The sequence below is a fragment of the Astatotilapia calliptera genome, chromosome 17 (genome assembly GCF_900246225.1).
Source record: "Astatotilapia calliptera chromosome 17, fAstCal1.2, whole genome shotgun sequence".
Taxonomy (NCBI): domain Eukaryota; kingdom Metazoa; phylum Chordata; class Actinopteri; order Cichliformes; family Cichlidae; genus Astatotilapia; species Astatotilapia calliptera.
This window is the reverse complement of record NC_039318.1, coordinates 14,071,853-14,094,304: the sequence shown is the minus strand read 5'-3', so window position 1 is coordinate 14,094,304 and position 22,452 is coordinate 14,071,853. Positions and strand designations below refer to the sequence as shown.

Genomic DNA, 22,452 nt, shown 5'->3' with positions numbered 1-22,452 from the left:
GGAACCTTGGTTGTCATAGGTTGGGTTACTTACTTTTATCATCTCACAACTGGGTTCACAGCAAACTTGAAACGCGTTAAAATCGATATTTTCATATCAGCAGAGATTATCTTCTATTTTAACGAGGAACGGATCTTTATTAGAGCCTGTTTGTGGGTGCTTTATGAGGACTAATGTTAGCCTTTAGCTAATATTAGCTGCCAAACATCAACAGGAAGTAGCAGCGGGGTTAACGCAATTCCAATGTCTTGTACTGTGGCTTCCCCAGGTATGATCATTTTTGTTTCTTTAATTCATTATCTAAATTGAATGGCAACACTGATTTGTTATACGCACCCGTTTATAATGCGAGCATGTAAGTGGATTTGCATGAAAGCTTAACTCTGATTAGTAAGTTGGCTAATAAGTGAGCCGAGCTTGTGTATGTATGTATGTGTTGTTAAAATATGTTTTACGTTGTCAGCTAACTGAATTTGGAAAACTGAGATACTAATCCCCTTCACGTTTTATATAGCTGAGACGAATATGCTTCCAAAGTAATCATGTAAAGTGAATCTGACACATAAAACACGTAAGGCTTGCTCCTAATAAGCGAATTAGCTGACACGGCAGCTGTAATGACGGGAAGGTCGAGGAGGAGAAAGCCTAGATTCAATGTCAATGAATGATTTTTAGCTGGTATTTCGAAGTCAGAGCTGACGCTTCAGTTGAGGTTACTTCTTGGTTTACAGATATTTTTAAAATTGTATAATACCAATATCGCGGTGTTGTTGTTTGAACAAATAAAACAGAACTAGATCAAGCATTTCTGATTTAAGTCGTGTTTAAAAAAATATTAAAGTGATCATCATATAAAAAAAGACTACTTTTATAGAAAATGACTGATGTAACCTATTGCTGCTTAACAGCAGCAATACAGGGAGTGCAGAATTATTAGGCAAATGAGTATTTTGTCCACATCATCCTCTTCATGCATGTTGTCTTACTCCAAGCTGTATAGGCTCGAAAGCCTACTACCAATTAAGCATATTAGGTGATGTGCATCTCTGTAATGAGAAGGGGTGTGGTCTAATGACATCAACACCCTATATCAGGTGTGCATAATTAATAGGCAACGTCCTTTCCTTTGGCAAAATGGGTCAAAAGAAGGACTTGACAGGCTCAGAATAGTCAAAAATAGTGAGATATCTTGCAGAGGGATGCAGCAGTCTCAAAATTGCAAAGCTTCTGAAGCGTGATCATGAAACAATCAAGCGTTTCATTCAAAATAGTCAACAGGGTCGCAAGAAGCGTGTGGAAAAACCAAGGCGCCAAATAACTGCCCATGAACTGAGAAAAGTCAAGCGTGCAGCTGCCAAGATGCCACTTGCCACCGTTTGGCCATATTTCAGAGCTGCAACATCACTGGAGTGCCCAAAAGCACAAGGTGTGCAATACTCAGAGACATGGCCAAGGTAAGAAAGGCTGAAAGACGACCACCACTGAACAAGACACACAAGCTGAAACGTCAAGACTGGGCCAAGAAATATCTCAAGACTGGTTTTTCTAAGGTTTTATGGACTGATGAAATGAGAGTGAGTCTTGATGGGCCAGATGGATGGGCCCGTGGCTGGATTGGTAAAGGGCAGAGAGCTCCAGTCCGACTCAGACGCCAGCAAGGTGGAGGTGGAGTACTGGTTTGGGCTGGTATCATCAAAGATGAGCTTGTGGGGCCTTTTTGGGTTGAGGATGGAGTCATGCTCAACTCCCAGTCCTACTGCCAGTTTCTGGAAGACACCTTCTTCAAGCAGTGGTACAGGAAGAAGTCTGCATCCTTCAAGAAAAACATAATTTTCATGCAGGACAATGCTCCATCACACGCGTCCAAGTACTCCACAGCGTGGCTGGCAAGAAAGGGTATAAAAGAAGAAAAACTAATGACATGGCCTCCTTGTTCACCTGATCTGAACCCCATTGAGAACCTGTGGTCCATCATCAAATGTGAGATTTACAAGGAGGGAAAACAGTACACCTCTGAACAGTGTCTGGGAGGCTGTGGTTGCTGCTGCACGCAATGTTGATGGTGAACAGATCAAAACACTGACAGAATCCATGGATGGCAGGCTTTTGAGTGTCCTTGCAAAGAAAGGTGGCTATATTGGTCGCTGATTTGTTTTTGTTTTGTTTTTGAATGTCAGAAATGTATATTTGTGAATGTGGAGATGTTATATTGGTGTCACTGGTAAAAATAAATAATTGAAATGGGTATATATTTGCTTTTTGTTAAGTTGCCTAATAATTATGCACAGTAATAGTCACCTGCACACACAGATATCCCCCTAAAATAGCTAAAACTAAAAACAAACTAAAAACTACTTCCAAAAACATTCAGCTTTGATATTAATGAGTTTTTTGGGTTCATTGAGAACATGGTTGTTGTTCAATAATAAAATTATTCCTCAAAAATACAACTTGCCTAATAATTCTGCACTCCCTGTAGCTTGCAAAAAGCTACTGCATCATGGTATATACATAGGTTTTTATAGGACTGTTCAGAGTTCCCAGAAAACTTTCACTTGACTGCAGCTGCTGTATCTACAGATTATAGACCAAAGTTTTTCCCCATTGTCTAACTAAGATACAAAGTCAGCCTACCTTTAAATAAAGAAGCTATTTTAATAAGATATAATTCAATAGTGTCATTCATCACTATAATGAATAGCTTGCTAATGGATAATTGCTTTAACCAAATGTAATACTTAAGGGAAGAAAAGAAGGATTGACAAGGTGGATGACTACTATGTTTGCAAGCAACCGTGTCCTAGCTCCTCTTAAGAATCACTTGTATTTCCTCAGGCATGAACTGTACCTTAGAGAAGGTCCTGGCAGATGCCAAATCATTAGTGGAAAGGCTTCGCAACCATGACAACGCTGCTGAGATGTTAATCGAACAGACGACACATCTCAACAAGCGAGTAGAGGCCATGAAACAGGTAGGGTGTCACATGAACTTGGGGAAATGTGAGGCCTAAAGCATTTGATGTAGAATCCGTGAAGTTTCATTTGAAAAGCTGGAATAACATTTTTTTTAAAGTATTTCTAATTGTTATGATCTATCATTTTATATTTCAGACTGAAGGTTTTTGTGCTTGTTCTTTTTATTGATAGTACCAGGAAGAGATAGACGCCCTGAATGAGGTTGCACGTCATCGGCCTCGTTCCAGTCTAGTCCTGGGAATCCAGCAGGAAAACCGGCAAATTAGGGAGCTCCAGCAGGAAAACAAAGGTAGGCAGTTTCCTTCAATGTCAACTCTCAGTCAGTGCATTTTTAGTTTCGCTTTGATTTGCGGAATATAAAGCTAGAATTTGATCCTTCCTGCAAATCAAACTTGTGTTCATACTTCATGTAGAGCTGCGTACATCATTGGAAGAACACCAGTCTGCCTTAGAGCTCATCATGACCAAATACAGGGAGCAGGTGTTCAGACTTCTCATGGCCAGTAAGAGAGACGACCCCGCCATCGTTACCCAGCTGAAGGAGCAGCATACTACGGTCAGTGTCTGGTGCAAGTACTTTTAATGTATTATTTTGCAATTTTTTACTTTTCTTGTGCATTAAAAAAAAATCATTGCAGGAAATGCAAGCACACATAGACAAGATCAACGAAATGGCCTCCGTGATGAGGAAAGCCATAGAGGTGGATGAGGAGCGAATATGTGAAGATGAGGAGAGGATTAAACAGCTAGAGGTAAAAGCCGAGCAGCATTACTTCAGTTGTTCCAAAGCTTTGAGACCAGGGGAAGGTACAAAAAATCCACAGAAGTTACAAATCCACCCAAAAAAATGTCTGTTCATGTGACACAGAGGATCACAAGTGTCAAAGAAATTGACACTTGACACAAATGCCAATAAAAGTCATCAGTAGAAACTTAAATGATCAAGACTCTGAGGGGTGGAATCAAAACTGGATCACAAGTCATAGTTAAAAAATGTTCATGTGCTCTGTTATTTATTCATTTATTTATTTAAACAGTATATTTAGTGTGAGTTTGGAGTTTAAAAATGAACTAAAGCTTCATGTTGAGTTGAGATGTCAAAGCAGATCTTAACAGGGCATTTAAATTAAAAATGAGCCTTTTTATTTACATTTCCTCCTAGCTTTGTTTTTGTCCCTTTGACCTACTTTGTTATTTAGACATCCTGCCTCTCTATTTTCAAGGTTCTTTATTTGTCACATGCATAGTTATACAAGTATAACACACAGTGAAATGTAGCCTGACACGCTCCTCGACATGTGCAAAAAAAATTGGGGGGGGTTTAACCTATTTTAGTTTAACCTATTTTCAATAGGTTAAACAGATAGATAGATAGATTATATGTGTGTGTATATATATATCTATCCATCTATCCATCCATCCATCCATCCATCCTCTACTACTTGAAATTATCCATAAATCCCATAAAGTTAGATTTATGTTACTATTTAGCTAACTAGCGTTGCTATGTGCTTTTAGCTTTTGACAGTAAGAACCATTTGTAGTGTTTCCACATGTTAACCACCAGATGTCAACAGTGAGCTTTTAAACTCTTAAAACATCATAAACCCATATTTTATTCACAGTAGTGGAAAAAGTAGCATTTTAAGAAAAACAGTAGCTCATTTTGAACTTAATACTAGCAATAAAAAAATAAAAAAAGTTGGGATGGGGTCAACAAAAAGCTGGAAAAATGGAGGAACATTTTAGGTTAACTGGCATAAAGATTAATACTCAACATGATTGGGTATAAAAAGGCCTTTTAAAGAGGCAGAGTTTCTCAGAAGTAAAGATGTGCTGAGGTTCATCAATCTGCAAAAAATAAAAGGCATCTGCAACTTGTGGAACAATTTCAGAATAACATTTGTCAACATATAATTCTGAAGACTTTGAATATCTAATTATCTGCAGCTTAATATCTTCAAAAGATTCTGAGAATCTGGAGAGATCTCTGTGCTCAATAAAATTTGGGTTTATGGGATTTGCAAATCATTCTGTTTTTGTTTGCATTAAACACAGCACTAAGCACAGCAGATCTCTGTGTATTTCAGTTGGAGAACAATGGACTCCGAGAGCTGCTGGGAATCAGTCGGGAAGCTTTTCTGGTTCTGAAGAGAGACGACCAATCAGACAGCACGTCGCTGTCGCCACTGCTCACCAGTGCCGACGTGAGCTTACGAAAAAGTTAGAGCCCAGGGCAGCCCACCAAACCCGCCCACCTACTGTTGCCGCTGTAGGGTACAGAGTCTACAGCCTGTTACCACGTGACCACTTCAGATGATGAGTCTCCTGGTGCATTTAGAACATCGCTGCTCCAGACCTGCATCCCTGTCTGATGATTCGGGCAACAAGCAGCGAGCCAACCACCTCCCTTTATTCTTTTTCTTGTTTCTTGGTACTGCTGTAACGTTTTGTTCATTTTGGCAGCATGCACAAGCCCGCAGTGCCTGCAACATTTTAAGGTGTAAATGAGTAAATGAAGGGCTTGAGTTCAAATAAATCTATAAGCAAGAAAATTTGTCTGTAGAGTTTGTGTCACCTTCCAAATGTCACACGTTTCTTGTTCTGTTTTGGTTGCTCCTGCAGATACACAACTTCTCACTTTCACTACTCGTGTCAGTAAAAGTGGTTTCTATTCCCACCAATATTGTCACTGGCGGGAATAGAAACCATTTCCACAGAGGATCTGCTCCAAAGGGTGAGGTGCATCTGCTGCTAGCTGTGGAATAGAAAATTTCAACACTGTCAAACCACAGTGTAGTTATACTCCACTGAAAGGCTTGTAAACAAGTGCTTCATTGTTTCACTGTTGCACATTTATATCATTAGATTTTTCAGTAATTTTATCCACTACTTGAAAAAAAGAAAAAAATATATACATATATATATATATATTATTGGAAAGCAGTCAGTCTGTGCATTTTAGAGGATGGAAGAGAATATTTGTGGTATTATTGCATACAAAGTGAGATGACTGTAATAAGAACTTTTCATAAATTGGCTATTATTTCAATCCAACTTGTGTTGGGGGAATAGAATTTAGACCAGCTGAAAAGTAGAAGTACACTGCATCATATTTGGACTTGGGTGCAGTCTTTAAGTTATCTTTCCCCATATTTTTTTACTGCAGACGCAAGGCACACCAGAGGGATGTTAGAAAGCATCCACCCATTCTATGGTTTATATTTGAAAACTTAATTTAAATGTAACTGCTGGTAAAGAGCAGCTCGTGTGCTGCTTTGTGCGCACATTAAATAGTGTCTGCCAATTAGTCTCCTGTTGTGATTTGTTACGGTCTGATGGACAGATCTAATCGAACTGAGACACGGCTAATGAGGTAAAGTCATCATTAATTAATTAAAACGAATTTAAATTGTAAATAAATAATTGTTTAAATGTTTGAAATGAAATTAATTTAATACATCATTTATATATTTTGTTAATTAATTGTTTAACGTTTTATTTAATTATTGACACATTTAATTTGATGTATCGAAGTCACTCAAGATCGTGTTGATGGTTGGTGACGCCAGAGGGAGGTGGGGATATCGCGGGACGGAGGACGAGAATCTCGCGGTGGCTTCGTTAGGCAGTCAGAGCGGCAGAGGGAGAAGGTCGGCTCAGGCAGGCTTTCACGTCAGTCAAGCATGTCGCTTTCGGGTTTGCAGGGACTCTTACAACCCAAACACGGGACGCTGCCACATTACCAATGATTTTACGGAGGAGCAGATAGAAAAGGGTTTGTTAAGAATTCAAAATAGAGAGGCGGAAAATGTCTCGGTGGATTTGGTTCCCGCTGCTGCTGCTACTGCTTCTTCATTTGGTGTATGAAGTTGAAGCGCAGGTAGAAAGTGAGTAGCCTTACCAGAGGATTTTTTTTTCTTTCTAATCTGATGCAAAGTGACTTTCGGTTTTAGAAACCTTTAAATGTAAATGGTATATAATCAAAAGCTATCATATTCAAACTAGTAGTGTTGTGTTTGGGCTGCAGGACACTAGAGTTGCCCTCTTGTATGGCATTAGCTAGCTAATTAACGCGTTATTCTATGTAACGGACTAAAACTGTCTATTTATCCCACACAATTTAATTCGGTTATGTTTAAAGTTTGAAATAAGGGGATGCTCGTACACAGGATGTTAGTCGTGCCTAACCCTATTGTGAGTTAAGCTCTGCGTTTAAAGCTGTCCTTAACGAGTATGCCGAGATTTACAGGTCCAGGTAGCTTACTTACATATTTTATCTGCAAACAGGAAATGTAAACAGTAATCTGTCTCAGATGTGGTGGAAGAGGCAGCTAGGTCTTACCATAAGAAGAACCTTAGACGAGCCACAAGAAGGAAATCAGAATTTAAATTGCTTCTGCATAAATTGCAGAAGTAAGACTGTCATCCAGGGGGTGCTACTTTGAAAGTAGTGCATCTAAATCAATTTATCCAAATGTAATATATATATATATATATATATATATATATATATATATATATATATATATATATATATATATATATATATATATGATTACATATAAAGGGCTCAATAATTGTCAGTTAAGCAGTTCGGCTGATGCAAAAAGCAAAGATGGCAGTCAACACGATGCAAAGTGATTGAACTTGTGTTACACCAGACTCTGCCCTGAGGCTGAAGTTCTTTCTGCATGTCAGGAGTGCGTAGGCACCTTTGCAGTGTGTGTAGCCTGCTTTGAAATTAACCAGTCATGTTGTCCCTACCTCAAAGCGCTAAATTAAAATCACTGACCAGGTCAGCAGGATCTGTCAGGAATGATAAATCTAAAAGCACTGATAATCCTGAGCTGTGTGTGTTTTGAAAAACTTCAAAACATTCTTTGATTTTCACACAGCAACTTAATGAATCTTGCAAAAAGTTACCTCACACATTGTGAGCCTCTCGTCCTCATAACACACAGTCTTCGATGTTTGAAGTCTTCCCACACAGTTCCTGCTGAGGAACTATGCAGTAATAGTTAAGGAAGTGTGGAAGATTGCTGTGTGTGAGTGCAACAAAACCAGAAGTGTGGCCTAACTGAAAACAAGTGCAGTTACCAACACAGTGTTTTGGTTTGTTTAATTATTACCAAGATTCACTTTTATTTATATGGCGCCAAATCACAACAACAGTTGCCACAAGGCGCTTTATATTGTGAGGTAAAGACCCTACAATAATATAAAAATGGCATAATCATGTTCACATTTCACTGTCTGTTCTGTGTATCTGCATCACCTTTCAAAGAGGGGAAAAAAAACAGTTGTTTTCCAGTGTAATCTGTTCTTTTTAAAGGGCCGTATGATGCCACATTTGTAGCTGTCAGTCTTGGTGCCTGAATTATGCTTCATTGTCTTAATATTTCAAATACAACTGTTAAGTGTAATCAACACTGGCCTATGATAAAAAAAAAACCCTCATTCTGATTGCCTTCAGTTATGGTTAGAATTAGAGGTCTTCACCGGAGCTTAGACCGCAGTGGGTTATATATAATCAGGCGAATGAGTCAGAAATGGCCAGTAAGGAAACTTCAGCCTGTAGTTTGATGTTAAGTGAGGACACTGATAAGATATAGGCTGCCTGATTGGTTCCAGTTATTGTGGAACTTTGTTTTATGGAATAACGCAGATCTGTTAGAAAGAACATAAACAAAACGAAAACCAGTAGTCATGTAAGCAGATGATCAGAAGAAGAAGACATGTTTTATGAGTCTAGTCTATCAAGCGGTTTATAAATACATTTTTTGTTTTGTTTTGTTTTCTGAACTGAATCTCTGTATGCAGATCTTTACAAAACAGGAAACATAATAAATGAGCGGCTGACATTTTACAGTTCAGGTCCAGCCATCACTCTGACAAAGCCTCCACTTTCTGAGATGTTGAAGGATGTTTATGGTGCCATTTAATCAACGTATCAAATTTAGATGGTACACTCGATTATTTCCGTATAGTAGCCTCGGCACAGAGAGCACGCCTTCGTTCAGGCTTTTGTGTGATTAATCGGTTTTAGGATCTGGTTTAAGGTGGCGTGTTTGGCTTATCACCTACTGTCAAAACTGCTGCTGTGTCAGATGATTAGCATTTTACTGTATGTTGACTAGTACCAGCTACAACCTGCCAGCCAGTCTTCTTTTCCACAGTAACTTAGACCGACTAAAGCAGGAGAACAAATACTGTGTACAAGTACTGTGATGAATTTATCATAAACTTTCTTGGACTAGGCTTATAAAAATCAGCGCTCACATGACTTTAAATTTAATTTTCGTCAAATTTTATCTGAACCTCTTTAAGTACTGTTAAAGATCCCTCTGTGGTAATCACATCCCTTTCAACTTGTGCCTCTCCACCACTGTGTCAGAAGACTTTATTTTAATTTTTGGAGTGAGTGAGATAAATTTGGCGAGCAGGCCGGGTGGTGAGTGATGTGACTAAAAGAGAACCAAAAATCCTGACTTACAGAATACATAAATCACACTTTCCCCTTTCTTGCTCAGACCGGGTGATTTTCCTGCCGGGGAGGTTCCAGAACGTGAGCATCTCGCAGAATGAGACGGTGCAGGCGGTGGTGTCCACGATCCCATCAGAGGTCGCTTTCATCACTCTGCAGTTCCACACGCAGCATCGAAACGCAACAATCTCCTACACAAGGGTGAGGAAATGCTGAGATGTTAACCTCTGGTGTGAAGAGGTGGAAAGAGCAGTGAAAGTGTGCCCTCAAGTAGAACTGCTGTTGAAATATTACTTAATTAAATGAAAAAGAACTGGTGTTATCAGTAATAGACTGTATATAAAGGTTGGCTGTACCCACAGGGACATCACCTTTTAAAGGCTTAACTTTTTTGTTTTGTTTTGTTCCTCCATTAAAAACGCACCAACGCCACCAATATCACTTTGTCAGTAGGCAAGTAGACAAATTTGAAATTCGAATATTGCAATAACCGTACAGTGATGAACCTGCTTGTTCAACAGAAAGCCAGCAGCACACTGATGATGCCACGTAGGTCACATGGTTATGTTTTTCTGAACACTTTGAAGTTTAAACTTTAGCTTCATGGCGGGTACCATTATTTCCCTGCACGGCTGCTATTCGAGCAGAGATAAGCTGTCAAGATCAAAACTGTTTTTTTGTAAATGGCTGTAAAAATATTAATTTGATTCAATTTAATATGATTTGCTTTGTCACTATTGTTTTAAAGCTTTTGAGGCTGCCATTTCTTACTCAGCCACATTCTTCAGTAAAACTGTGTAGATATATTGTGTTAATACTTCACATTTGGCATATATTTAGGACACAACATTGAAACTAACAAATACAACAAATTGTAATAGTGGTTATTTGTTTATTTTAGTGTGTAAATATTAGTTCATTTAGATGGATGTGAGTGGCAAACAAGAAGTTTACAGTGATTTTAGTAACCAGCTGGCTGAGCTGTCATTGGTCTGTCCTCAGGCCTTTGTGAATCCAGAAACGTGTCATGACAATTAGTGAAGGCAGCTAAAGTACAGTTTCCATGTTTGTTTAACTGTTTCTTTAAGCCAGCGGTCCCCAACCTGCGGGCCACGGACCAAATGACTCGCAGCCCGGGGGTTGGGGACCCCCGGGCTGTGAGTCATTTGGTGCTGGGCCATGAGAGTTCAGGCTCAGGTGTGAAATGTATGGTTTTCAGGGTTTTTATCGTCAACTCGGTCTCCCTGGGTCTTTTCCCGTGTTGTAGTTGTGCGTCTGATTTTGAAAGAAATATTTACGCGTTACCATAACGACCAGAGAGCATTAAGGGGCAGAGAGGAGGATGTTACACTCAATTTTGTTGGCGCATTTCAGGAGGACGCTGCTAATAAAGTTACACAATCACACAGTGAATTCGCATTTATTATTATATATAATACCACAGTTTTTGTCTTGGTCTTATCATTTTATTTTGTTGTATTTATCCGCGACACCTTAAAGGCTGGTCCGTGAAAATATTGTTTTCTCATTGATCATCATTTTGAAACTCAGCCTGGCATGACAGTGCGTTCAAGGCCCTACAGGCTTCCTGAGCATAAACGACAAATTGTTCAGAGGGAATTGGCTGAAATGCTGAAAATGGAAGTGATAGAAGAGTCGCACAGCGCCTGGGTTAGCCCCATAGTTCTTGTGGTGAAGAAGGATGGGTCTATACGGTTCTGTGTCGACTATCGCAAGGTGACTGAAGTGTAGGGCTGGGTATCGTCACTGATTTCTAGAATCGATTCGATTCAATTCGATTCAATTCGATTTGAATCTGGGAAATTTTGCCTCAGACAGTCAGAAATATTATAATTCAGATCAGTACATTTACATATTTTTGTATCTATAAAAAGGAAGCTGACACACGCAAGACTTTATCAAAGGTGTGAGCATCACAGCAGATGCCTTTGTGTCAAAGTAGCTGAAGATAAAACACAGAAAAACATGAAGGTGATTTTCCTGGCCTGGATTTTATAAAAATATTCTGCAGTAGATCAAAAACAAAAGAAAACCATTAATAAACATATGAACATTACCTCTGAAGTTACAGCGGTTTTATTAGAGACACGCTAAGTGTTTTGCATTTTGCATAATTTTAAAAAGTTTAAATTTGTTCAGAAGCCTATTGAACGGCAGAAATTAGGTTTTCTTTTCGGAAGTAAGTAAAAGGAAAAAAAAACATCGGCCGACAGCCTGTAAATAATAGTAGTCTTGTGCGTAACAAGCAAGCACAGATTTCGGGGATAGACAGGAAACTGTTCTTGAAGTACACTGAGAGAGAGAGAGAGCTGTGCATGAAGTGTGATTTTTATTGTGGTGGAAGCAAAACAGCAAAAGTCAGAGGGAATTCATGACGATGTTTATGTGAAGCGTAGTTTGGATCTTCTTTTGCTGCTGGTTCAGTCAATATTGTTTGGAGAGAGATAAAACTAACAGCTTTAGAATCGGCACAAAAAGGGCGTAAACACAAAGCGTGGACCCGCCGAAACATCAGAATCAGCGAGCTGTCGGCTTTCAGCCCCGACCGTGTCCGTGCCGTCGGTGAGAAAGGCCACATCTCACTGATTCTGATCCGCGGCTCCGCGCTGTGTGTTTACGTCTTTGTGCAGAAGCCGTGTATCTGCTCTCATTTACTGTTTTAGCTGTTTGGTGGTTGTCAAAATTTTGTGACGTTTCACCTGAGATTCTGGAATTTTGGGCAAAATACATTTATATAAAAAAAATCGATTCAGGATTTTAATGAATCGATATCACGTTATCCAAGCCAGAATCGATTTTAATCAATGAATCGATTATTAAAACCCACCCCTACTGAAGTGTCACGCTTTGATGCTTATCCCATGCCCGGGTCGACGGGCTCCTGGACTGGTTGGGCACGGCCCGTTTTTTCACGACACTGGATTTAACCAAGGGCTGCTGGCAGATTCCCTTGTCTGCCGAGTCCAAGGAAAAAACTGCCTTCTCCACTCCGTACGGTTTGTACCAATTCGTCACGCTTCCGTTCGGCTTGTTCGGAGCCCCGGCCACCTTTCCACCTGAACTGTCACAATAAGCAAACCCAGAAATAAACGTGATAGCTCTTTCTCGATCTGTGTGTGTGTGAAGTGCATTTTACAAAGAGTTAAAGAGGGGATGTTTTCTGTTACATCAGCAAATCAGATGTGTAATCTAAATTGGGTGATCCTTCAGAAGTGTGGTCACATGACACAGCTAAAATATAAACGGAAATAAACTCAGAGGCATATTTCATAGTGCATCACGGGCAGTTAGTTCTACATCTGGCTAATGAATGAGGCTTTGTGAGTGAGGTCATCTGACCCTCTGAGAGAACCCGCAGTCAGCTGATCTACAGTCCTCTGGTCATGAGTGGCAGACGGTGGCGTTCCTCAGGGGGAAAAACTTCTGGCGTCAGTCCCAGAAGTCTGAGGAGACAGCGCCGTTTGGGTCCATGCAGCACACAGGAGCATGGAAAGTAGTTTAGCTTAACTTTCCTTATTTACGTTTCTGGTGGTGGCAACAGTGGAAAGGGCCAGAAAAACAAATCCATGTGATTGAAGACTCGCCTTATCATTAAGACATGTCTCAAGTTTAAAGATCACCAGCAATCACCAAAAACAAGCACAGAGAAATTTAGAAAGAACAAAACAGGAAGTGTGCTTTTACACAGCATCAGATAAAGCTTAATGAAAAGTGAATATGCAGATTGTGCACATCAGTTTCCTTTATATTCTTATCTCTTTTGTCAGTTTCCTTTTTTTTCTTCCTTTTTATAACTCTGGCTTGTTTGACATGATAACCACAAGATCCTGATTTATATTTGTCGTTGTTTATCAGCTGTCAGTGTTTTTGGTGACTGACTATTTCAATTAGAAGCATAAAAACAGATAAACTAATCATTTTTAAAGGAAATGCTTTCATAAACCAAACCTACACTTAATTATATCACTGTTTTACCCACTTCCTGTTGGTGACTTAAGTGTTGAAACTTTAACTCACTTGTGATAGTTGGGTTTGAAGCGACCCCACCTCTGCGGCTGATGACACAACTGAAGTTGAGCCTGTGCTGTCTTGAGAATCTATACATACTCCAGCAGCGTCTGTGTCCACAAGAGATGGTGATACAATGCGGTTATTATACAGCAGTGGGACTGAGAGCCATGTCATGGGGGCGCAGATCTTCTATGCCGCCAGGCCTGTCACACAATAGTAATTCAGATCATTGCCTGAGTATGAGCTTTTTCCATTTGTTGTCTGTCACAAGCAAAAATCTTTCCACGTGAAACACAGTACAGATAATGTAAAGTCTCTCGGTTTTCATTAGACTCTGCTGGCTCAGTGCTGAAGCACGTATAATGTCGCGCTCTAACCCGTGCGATAATGTATTTTTTGCTTTGATACAACATATTCTCTAACGCTAAACCAGCTTGTTCATGTGAACGCAGCGCTCACCAGGTCAGGATGTGGTATACCATGTAGCACACGCCTGTGTTTGATTCGTCCTGCTCTCAAAGGCAGTGAAATTCAAATTAATGACATTTTAACAACAAAAAAACATTTACAGTAAGAAGTCAATTTAATGCAAAGTTAAAGGAGAGAAAGGGAGTTTTCTTCATGTCAGCAATCTCTTCAATCACAAGCAGCTTTCATTTCCAAATGAAGTAGCTGTTGTATTGTTCACAAACGTAGCTCTATCCTAAAACTACAGGACATCTGCAAGCTGCTTTGCAGACCACGCCCACCCCGACACATGTTTTAATGCTGATTCAATCAGTCTCATATCTGCTTTCTTTGATGCCTGCTCTGTTTTCTACAGGAGGTCTTACTGCTCTGACAGAAGAGTGTGAAAGTCACAGAACAGAGCCATTGTACCAACTAGAAATCAGAGCAGAAGGAAGTTGTTTTTTTTTTACTGTAGCGGTGCTTCCTAGGCCTAAAGATCTGACTCTTAAAATAAAATGTTTGTCATTCTTCTTAGGAGCTCTATTATTGGAATGTATGTCCTTTTTTTTTTTCATAGCACAAGTTGAGTAATGTTTTCTTTCCTCTTGTTTTGGAGACAGACACCAGCATTTAAGGTGTTTAACTTTGTTAGGACCTGAGTCTGCAGTGAATCATAATCGCTGGCAAGTTCACACTAATCCACCAAACAAAGAACCAAGTGTGTTGAGACGTTCAGAGGAGAAAGTGTTTATGTAGGTTAAACTGGCAGGGGATCGTCACCACCTTAGTTTGAGATCAGACTGTACATCATTTTGGTCAAGACAGAACTATCTCACCCACGTTTGCATGGAAATGTTTCATGGTCCTCAGAGATGAGGGCCTGATGGCTTTGGTAATCCACAGTCTCTCATCTATAACCACCATGAAGTTGAATGCTTGGTGAATTTTTCCTCAAGCACCATCATGAGGTCAGACCATGAATGGGAGCACTTCTATGTTTTCTAAACAGCACAGCATGTGCCTCTGCATATTATCTGCTTACTAATTGATATCTCTGTTCGGATCAGATGCCGGGCCTGGGCCTCTCCCTGACTGCGGTGGACTCGGGGCTCGTGTCGGCTCTCCGGCGGGACCAAACGTCCCTCACCTTGTTCCTGTCCTCTCCTGATGGCAACACTGTGGCAGGGACCGGGGTCATCCTCTCCTACTCCAGCACCGGTAACACTTGAACTGTCCTCCAGTACAAAATACACCAGTGTGCTTCTCTTCTGACTTGTTTCACTGTCTTTGAATGTTGCCTGAGAAGCACAGAACAGGAAAGTAAAAGGAGAAGAAAGCAAAAACTTTGGACATTAACTAAAACAAACCATGTCAGCACAGTGTGATTGTCACTGGAGGAAACCTGAGCCGACCACGAGCTTGTATTCGCACTGATTTGGTTTACCTCCACTGGGTGTTGAAACCTATTTTAATAAGTCATGTTGACATAGCAGAATGACTCTCAGCCTTCCTCCTATTGGCCCACCACGTCCAGTCCAGCGTCTAACAGTGAATGTGTTCTGTGTCAGATCCAGTTCCAGGAGCGTGCAATATGGAGTTTGACCTGGAAATTGACCCAAACATCTACATCCACTACAATCTCTATGAGACCACGATCCGTTTTGCACCTGCCAACCTGGGATATGAGAGGTAGCACATGACACCGACTCTTACTGTTTTCTTCACTTCCTGTTCAGCCTGTTGAGCCACAGGCATCAGCGGCTCTGTACAGAGATCACATTTGCCGCGCGCTATCGTCAAACCACCTCCGTTTGTTTTCTTTGAAATGATCTCGTGCTCTCTCTCTCTCTCTCTCTCACACACACACACACACACACACACACACACACACACACAGCCTCACCTTCTCACGCTTTGCTTTGTATATCAGTGCCACAGAGTTGTCCTGAAATGGTTTTGCTCACTTACACACAGTCATTTCCTGTTTGGTCTGTGGAGACTCTATTCAAATTTTAATGTGAAAGGTTTCGGGGGAAAACATGCATCTTATTTGCTTGTAGATAATATGTTTGTTAGACAGTGTCACACTTTTTTTGTTTTTGTTTTGTTGGTTTTTTTATATTTCAAGCATCACGCATGTAACATGGTAAATGGTTTTGATATAGTTGCTAGAGTGGTTTAACTTTAAACACTAAAGGTTGGTTTAGTGATGCGTTAGAAACTCTTCTTGTCTGACATGTCTAACTGGAGTTATGTGTTATTATATCATGTGATCAGTCAGCCTGGTGACCACTCCCTCTAAGCTAAGATTCAGGTCTTAGCTGTGCTACAGGTTTTGAAAAAATGTAATACTCTGAAAAAATGAAAACAAAATTGTGGTGATCCAAAGATAAATGTATGTTGCTCTTGTCCGTCAGAGATGGAGCTCCTCCAGCCTGCAGCCAATCCACAGGAGCCGACACGCGCTGGCGGCTGCAGTACGACATCTACCAGTACTTCCTGCCTGAGAATGACCTGTCAGAGCGCAGCCTGTTCACCGGCTTTCAGGCCGTGGCCGACAAGCAGGGCATGATGGAGAACGGCAAACGGGTATGCAACGTGAACGCAGCGGATGCCGAAGATTAGCAGTCGAATGTGCCGGAGCTGCGTGTTTACAAGTCTCCTGCCTTTTCCTCTCTGTGTCTCCCCGCAGGTCATGACGCTGGAATCGACAGATGTGAGCTCGATGGTTTTCAACTCCATCCCCGGTCAGGGCATAATCTACTCTGTGATCGTTAGAGACCCGCTGTTGAACACCTCGGCCTCTTACGTGCCCGCCCACACCTACGCCTGCAGCTTCAATTCCACTCTAGACAGCTGCCAAACTCTAGGTGAGCTTCTGAGCTCTGTCGAAAACTCGATGCTATTGAAGCACGGATTTCTGACTGTATAAATGACTGATTTATTTTAACTGCGGTTTGTAAATGATTTTTCAGGGAAGATATCTACAAAAATCTTCTTCACCATCACTGGCTTGGCAGGGCTGTTTGTCTGCTTCTTTGGGCATCGGTTCTTTAAATGTGGTGAGTAGTTAGTTCTTGTTTTGTGTGGCTTTGGTGCTACAGTATCCCAGTGCATGATGGTCAGTCTGTGTAGTATTAATACTACTACAGTCAGGACATTTGTGAGTATATAGCTCTGAATGCAGGATACTAATCCAGCGTGAGTCAGATTTTTTTGTTGATTTGTGTCAGTAACTTTATTGGTATCGATCGGTCCACATCGTCATCTTTGTAGCTGATGAAACTTCAGGTTTCAGCCACTCTTTAGTCTTAAGCCTTTAAAGCTTCCTCTCTAGACTCTGAAGCTCTCTGCCAGTTGTTTATTTTATAAACAAGAGCCTCCCATCACGGGTCGTTACATGGTCAGCAGAGAGAATTATGGGGTCAGAAGCTGTTTAAAAAAAAAAAAAAAGATAACTTCATCATAGAAACTAAACAAAGAAAAAGCCTCAATTGCACACAGAGCTGCTGCAACATCTTCTCAGCCCTTCACTCTTCAGTCGGTGGGTTTTAGCAGTGGCGTGCCTCTCATGTGGTCTCCCTGGCCTGTCACGAACAAATGCATTTGTTCCAAACTGAACCCATCACTGTGATCGGCCCCTGCTGCCAGTGCTTCTAATTAATCTGATAATGACAGACACAGTATGTCTCCTCGGTCTGAGGAGAATTTGTTATTCCGGAGCACGAGGCTTCATGACGTCCCAGGAGCTGGAATTTCAGTAGCTTTAACAATGTTTGTGTGAAATGTGAAGAGAATGAATTGCTGTTATCTTATGTGTGGTTCTTCTTCTCTCTCCTCCCTCTGACTTTTGTTTCTTGGGCCCTGTTTCCACCTCTCCTGAACCCCACAGAGCTGTTTTGCATGGGATTCAGCTTTGCAGCCTTTTTGTTCTTCATCCTCATCACGAGGACCACAGAGCTGGACTATGACAGTAAGTCGGGGGGGGATTCTAGGCTTTCAGTACTTTCACATGATGTGCAGCATTTCATGCTTTTCACTGCTGTCTGTGTCTTTCTCTGTGCAGTCCGTCTGACCCTGTCGGCTGTGCTCGGCGTGGTGGGCGGGATCATCCTGGTCATGATATGGTGGCGTTTCGGTTCAGTCGTGGCCGTGGTCGTGATTGTGGTCGGCCTGATGCTCGGCTTCCTCCTCGCCTCCGTTGTCCTCTTCACTCCATTAGGTACAGAATAAATCTGGCTTTTGTTGTGTGTCGTTGACTCTTCAGTACCGTGAGAAAAAGCTACAGCTTATTGTTAAACGCTTCATGTTCCATAAGTTTCTGTGTGTCGTGGTCTTTCTGCAGGAGACATCGATGTGTTCAGGAAATCCGACGCTGTTTTCTGGGTGACGTTCTGCTGCGTCACGCTCATCGTTCCACTCTTTTTCGTGCGTTGGCCCAGAGAGGTAACTGATTTAACGCTTCAGAAGCTGGAGGTGTTTAAAGGTTTTTAGCGTCACCTGGTGGTCATGTCAAGAATGACATTTAGGTCAACAGCAGGTACCAGAGACTGTAAGGGTCTAATGGTGCTTAATCCATCATTATTTCATTCATCATTCATGTCCTGTTTCAATCAACTTCGCACTTTGCTGCATTGCTGCATTGCTGCCTGGCTAGAATAATAATTTCAGTTTTATATAACTGCTTCACTGAGTGAATGGGTTAAATGCAGAGAGCAATTTCCCCACGGGGCTCAATAAAGTACAATAATAATAATAATTTAAGTTACACAGCCCAAAATGATCGAACAAGTGTGCTCACAAGATAAATTCACTATTTTTGGAGAAATGGCACGGTCCAAAGCACAATTACAACACACAGAGTGCAGCATTGATTTTGCAAGCCTTCATAGCTCAAACAGTAAAAATCATGTGTGTGTTTCAGGGAAACATCACCACATGTGGGATCGTTGGCGCTTACGCTGTGGTTCTGGCTGTCAACGCCTACATTTACACAAGCCTCTCTTACATCACCCTGAATATCCTCAAGCGCTTGCTCAACAACACCTTCAGTGCAGTGTTCACTGACGTGCCGTTTCAAACCATCGGTGAGTACACGAGTGAATGTCAAGAGCTCAGCAAAGCTGGCAAAGTTGAGTTACTGGACTTCAACTAAAACTCTCTGGTTTCCTTTTGACCAGATTACGTCATGATCACAGTGTGGGTGGTGCTCAGCGTGTGCGGCATCGTACTGCAACTCTACCGCGAGCGCTCCCGGCCGTTCTTCCCGCCCAGCCCGTACCTCATGTGGCAGCAAGAACGCGAGCGGCGTAAAACTAACGTCCTGGACCCGAGCCACCACTTCCCCTCTCTGCCCAGCCGCCTCCTGGCACGAGTGCGGCAGCTCACCATGCGCACTGAGCCGGTGGGAGAGCACACACCACTGCTACTGTAAACCCAGGACACATTCAATGGGTGAGGTTACGTTTGACCTTGGGAGCCTCAGGCTGCCAAGTTACAAGGACACCAGAGCCTGATTGGACAGGTGCTGAGGCTCCAGCTCAGATCAGCTGATCGAACTTGGGCCTTAGTAAAAAGTGACATTACAGACCTCAAGTGGAAGGAGCGACTTCCTCTGAAAACTAACGCCACTTTTATCAAACACTTTAAGACATTTTAACAATCACAGAGGAGGGACTGAAAGAGTTGCCTTAATTATCTTTTTAATGTCTGAGATGCTTGTTTTGATGCTTCATGTTGCTTCTGCTCAGTTTACCGTCAGCACTGAAGTCCCAAACCACTAACAGTTCACAAAGCAAGGCGTCTCATCTCAAGTTACTCAGATTATTTCCATCAGCACAGTTTTTTTGTTTGTTTGTTTGTTTTTAAATGACAAAACAGAAGATATGTGTTTCCTCGGTACATGGTGTAGACCTCCTGACCACTACTGTCATGGAAAACTTTAATATGGAAGTCTCATGAGCCACTTTAAGCTCTAACTGGACTCCTGCAGGTCACAAAAGACATTTTAATACATTTTAAACAAAAAGAATAATAAATCAAGATTTAATATTTATCCAAATGTGTGCCATATATGAATGTTTTAACCTGTTTGCTTATCTTGATTGGACTGAAGTCATGCAGTCCTGTCACTCTTTTTGTACTTTGCACACTGGATTTTACACTTTTTTTTAAATTCCTCTCGCTTTAATGGTGCTGGCTGATTTCCTGTGAATCTGTTGTGCCACAACTTTTCTCAGGGCTTCACACTCAGCTTGAAGACTACTGATGAGACAGCTGATGAACTCTTTCGCCTATAAGTCAACAGGAGTTTGTTAGGATTTCAGAACTGTTCACATGACTTTTATAAATGGCATCCAGATCTGTTTTAAAAGATAAGGTCAGTTGTAAATTGTAATTTAATGTGTTTTGATATTTAATAAATGCCTAGAGGTAAGAACGCATCTCTTGTCTGATTGTTCCCCAGACAAAGGTGTTCTGATGATTTCTTTCTTCCATCATGTTTCTGACTTTCATCTTCATGAAGATCAATATAAGCTCTATAGAGTAGTAATGGGATGTATCTAAAAGTAAAGACAATTCCTCTCCATTGTTGTTGCATTTTAGCTCATTGTTTTAATGAGATATATATTATAGTTAAATATATTATTAGATATATTTTGTCACAGCTGAAGTTAATTTCATAGTTCATTCATTTCATAGTGTCCCAATACTGGATTGATGAAACTAGTACATTTTCTCAAGAACATTTTTAGGCTTCATGCAAGGATTGTTAGAGGAATGTAGATTCATCCATCTGGGGGGTTTTCTGGTGTCGTCCTCACCTAAGAAGGCAGGTAAGGTTTAATATATGTGAGACGTATGCATACAGGTGCTGGTCATAAAATTAGAATATCATTGAAAAGTTGATTTACTTCACAAATTCCATTCAAAAAGTGAAAGTTGTATAATGAATACATTCAGTCCACACAGACTGATATATTTCAAGTATTTATGTATTTCAATTTTGATTATTATAACTGACAAGTAATGAAATGAATGGGTTTTTTCACAATCCTCTCCAGGGAGTGGTTATCCCTATTGCTTGTATGCTTTTTTCTACCACATCTTTTCCTTCCCTTCGCCTCTCTAGTAATGTGCTTTGACACAGAGCTCTGTGAACAGCCAATGACCTTTTGTGTCTTGCCCTCTTGCAAGGTGTCAATGGTCGTCTTTTGGACAACTGCCAGGTCAAGCGTCTTCCCCGTGATTGTGTACTCTACAGAACTACACTGAGAGACAATTTAAAGGCCTTTGCAAGTGTTTTGAGTTAATTATCTGATTCAATATTGAACCTTTTCTCAAAATTCTAATTTTCTGAGATACTGAATTTTTCATTAGTTGTCAGTTATAATCATCAAAATTAAAAGAAATAAACACTTGAAATATGTCAGTCTGTGTGTAATGAATGTACACATTATACGACTTTCACTTTTTGAATGGAACTGGTGAAATAAATCAACTTTTTGATGATATTCTTTTGATGATAATTTTATGCCTAGCATCTGTATATATGTAGCCTCCGCTTCTTCGTCTCTCAGAGGTGGTTCAAGGTTCAAGGTTCTTTATTTGTCACATGCATAGTTATACAAGTATAACACACAGTGAAATGTAGCCTGACACGCTCCTCGACATGTGCAAAAATTGGGGGGTGTAGAGGAAGAACATTATATATATATATATATATATAGTATATACACTGGGTGAATGTGCAGATGAGCTCTGTCCGTGGTGCTGATATAAATTACAGGTGTAGCTCATACGGGTCTTTAGGGCATATTGGTGCTCGAGACAAATGTATTGCTGTGTGAAGTTTTTGTGGCTACACTTCATTATATACTTCAATTCTGTTTATAGACTTCAGTTCAGCATTCAATACAATCCACCCCTCACAACTCATCAGGAAACTGACAGACCTGGGTATCAGTTCCCTCATCTGCAAATGGTTACTGGACTTCCTGACCAACCGCCCCCAACATGTCCGGCTGGATAACCGCTGCTCATCTACCATCACAATGAACACCGGTGTACCACAAGGCTGTGTGATGAGCCCTTTCCTCTACTCCCTCTTCACCCACGACTGCAGACCTGCTGATGGTTCCAACACCATCATTAAGTTTGCAGATGACACCACGGTGATTGGCCTCATCAGTGACAACGATGAGGCCACCTACAGGGAGGAGGTGGATCGTCTGGCTGAGTGGTGCGACAGAAACAACCTGCTGCTTAACACCGAGAAGACCAAGGAGCTCATCGTGGACTACAGGAGGAATGCTGACCCACATCCACCCATCCACATTAAGGGGACGGCTGTGGAGCGTGTGAGCAGCTTCAAGTTCCTGGGAGTCCACATCTCCGAGGATCTCACCTGGACGACCAACTGCTCCAAGCTGGTCAAGAAGGCTCACCAGCGCCTCTTCTTCTTGAGGACTCTGAGGAAGAACCACCTGTCCTCAGACATCCTGGTG

General features: G+C 41.1%; 2 protein-coding genes across 2 annotated transcripts; both read left to right on the top strand.

The window, feature by feature from the left end:
• fgfr1op2 (FGFR1 oncogene partner 2) lies at window positions 1-5,531 on the top strand. The gene is made up of 6 exons (XM_026146255.1): window positions 1-268; window positions 2,836-2,972; window positions 3,148-3,265; window positions 3,390-3,532; window positions 3,615-3,728; window positions 5,067-5,531. The coding sequence occupies exons 1-6, from the start codon at window positions 244-246 to the stop codon at window positions 5,202-5,204; spliced, it is 675 nt and encodes a 224-aa protein (XP_026002040.1). The 5' UTR covers window positions 1-243; the 3' UTR covers window positions 5,205-5,531.
• A 998-nt stretch (window positions 5,532-6,529) lies between these two features.
• tm7sf3 (transmembrane 7 superfamily member 3) lies at window positions 6,530-20,386 on the top strand. Its single transcript, XM_026146253.1, has 12 exons — window positions 6,530-6,866; window positions 9,510-9,664; window positions 15,013-15,163; window positions 15,514-15,634; window positions 16,363-16,534; window positions 16,638-16,815; window positions 16,921-17,007; window positions 17,838-17,918; window positions 18,012-18,167; window positions 18,291-18,391; window positions 18,870-19,032; window positions 19,126-20,386. Exons 1-12 carry the CDS (start codon window positions 6,788-6,790, stop codon window positions 19,377-19,379), a joined length of 1,698 nt encoding a protein of 565 aa, XP_026002038.1. The 5' UTR covers window positions 6,530-6,787; the 3' UTR covers window positions 19,380-20,386.
• The last annotated feature ends 2,066 nt before the right edge of the window (window positions 20,387-22,452 follow it).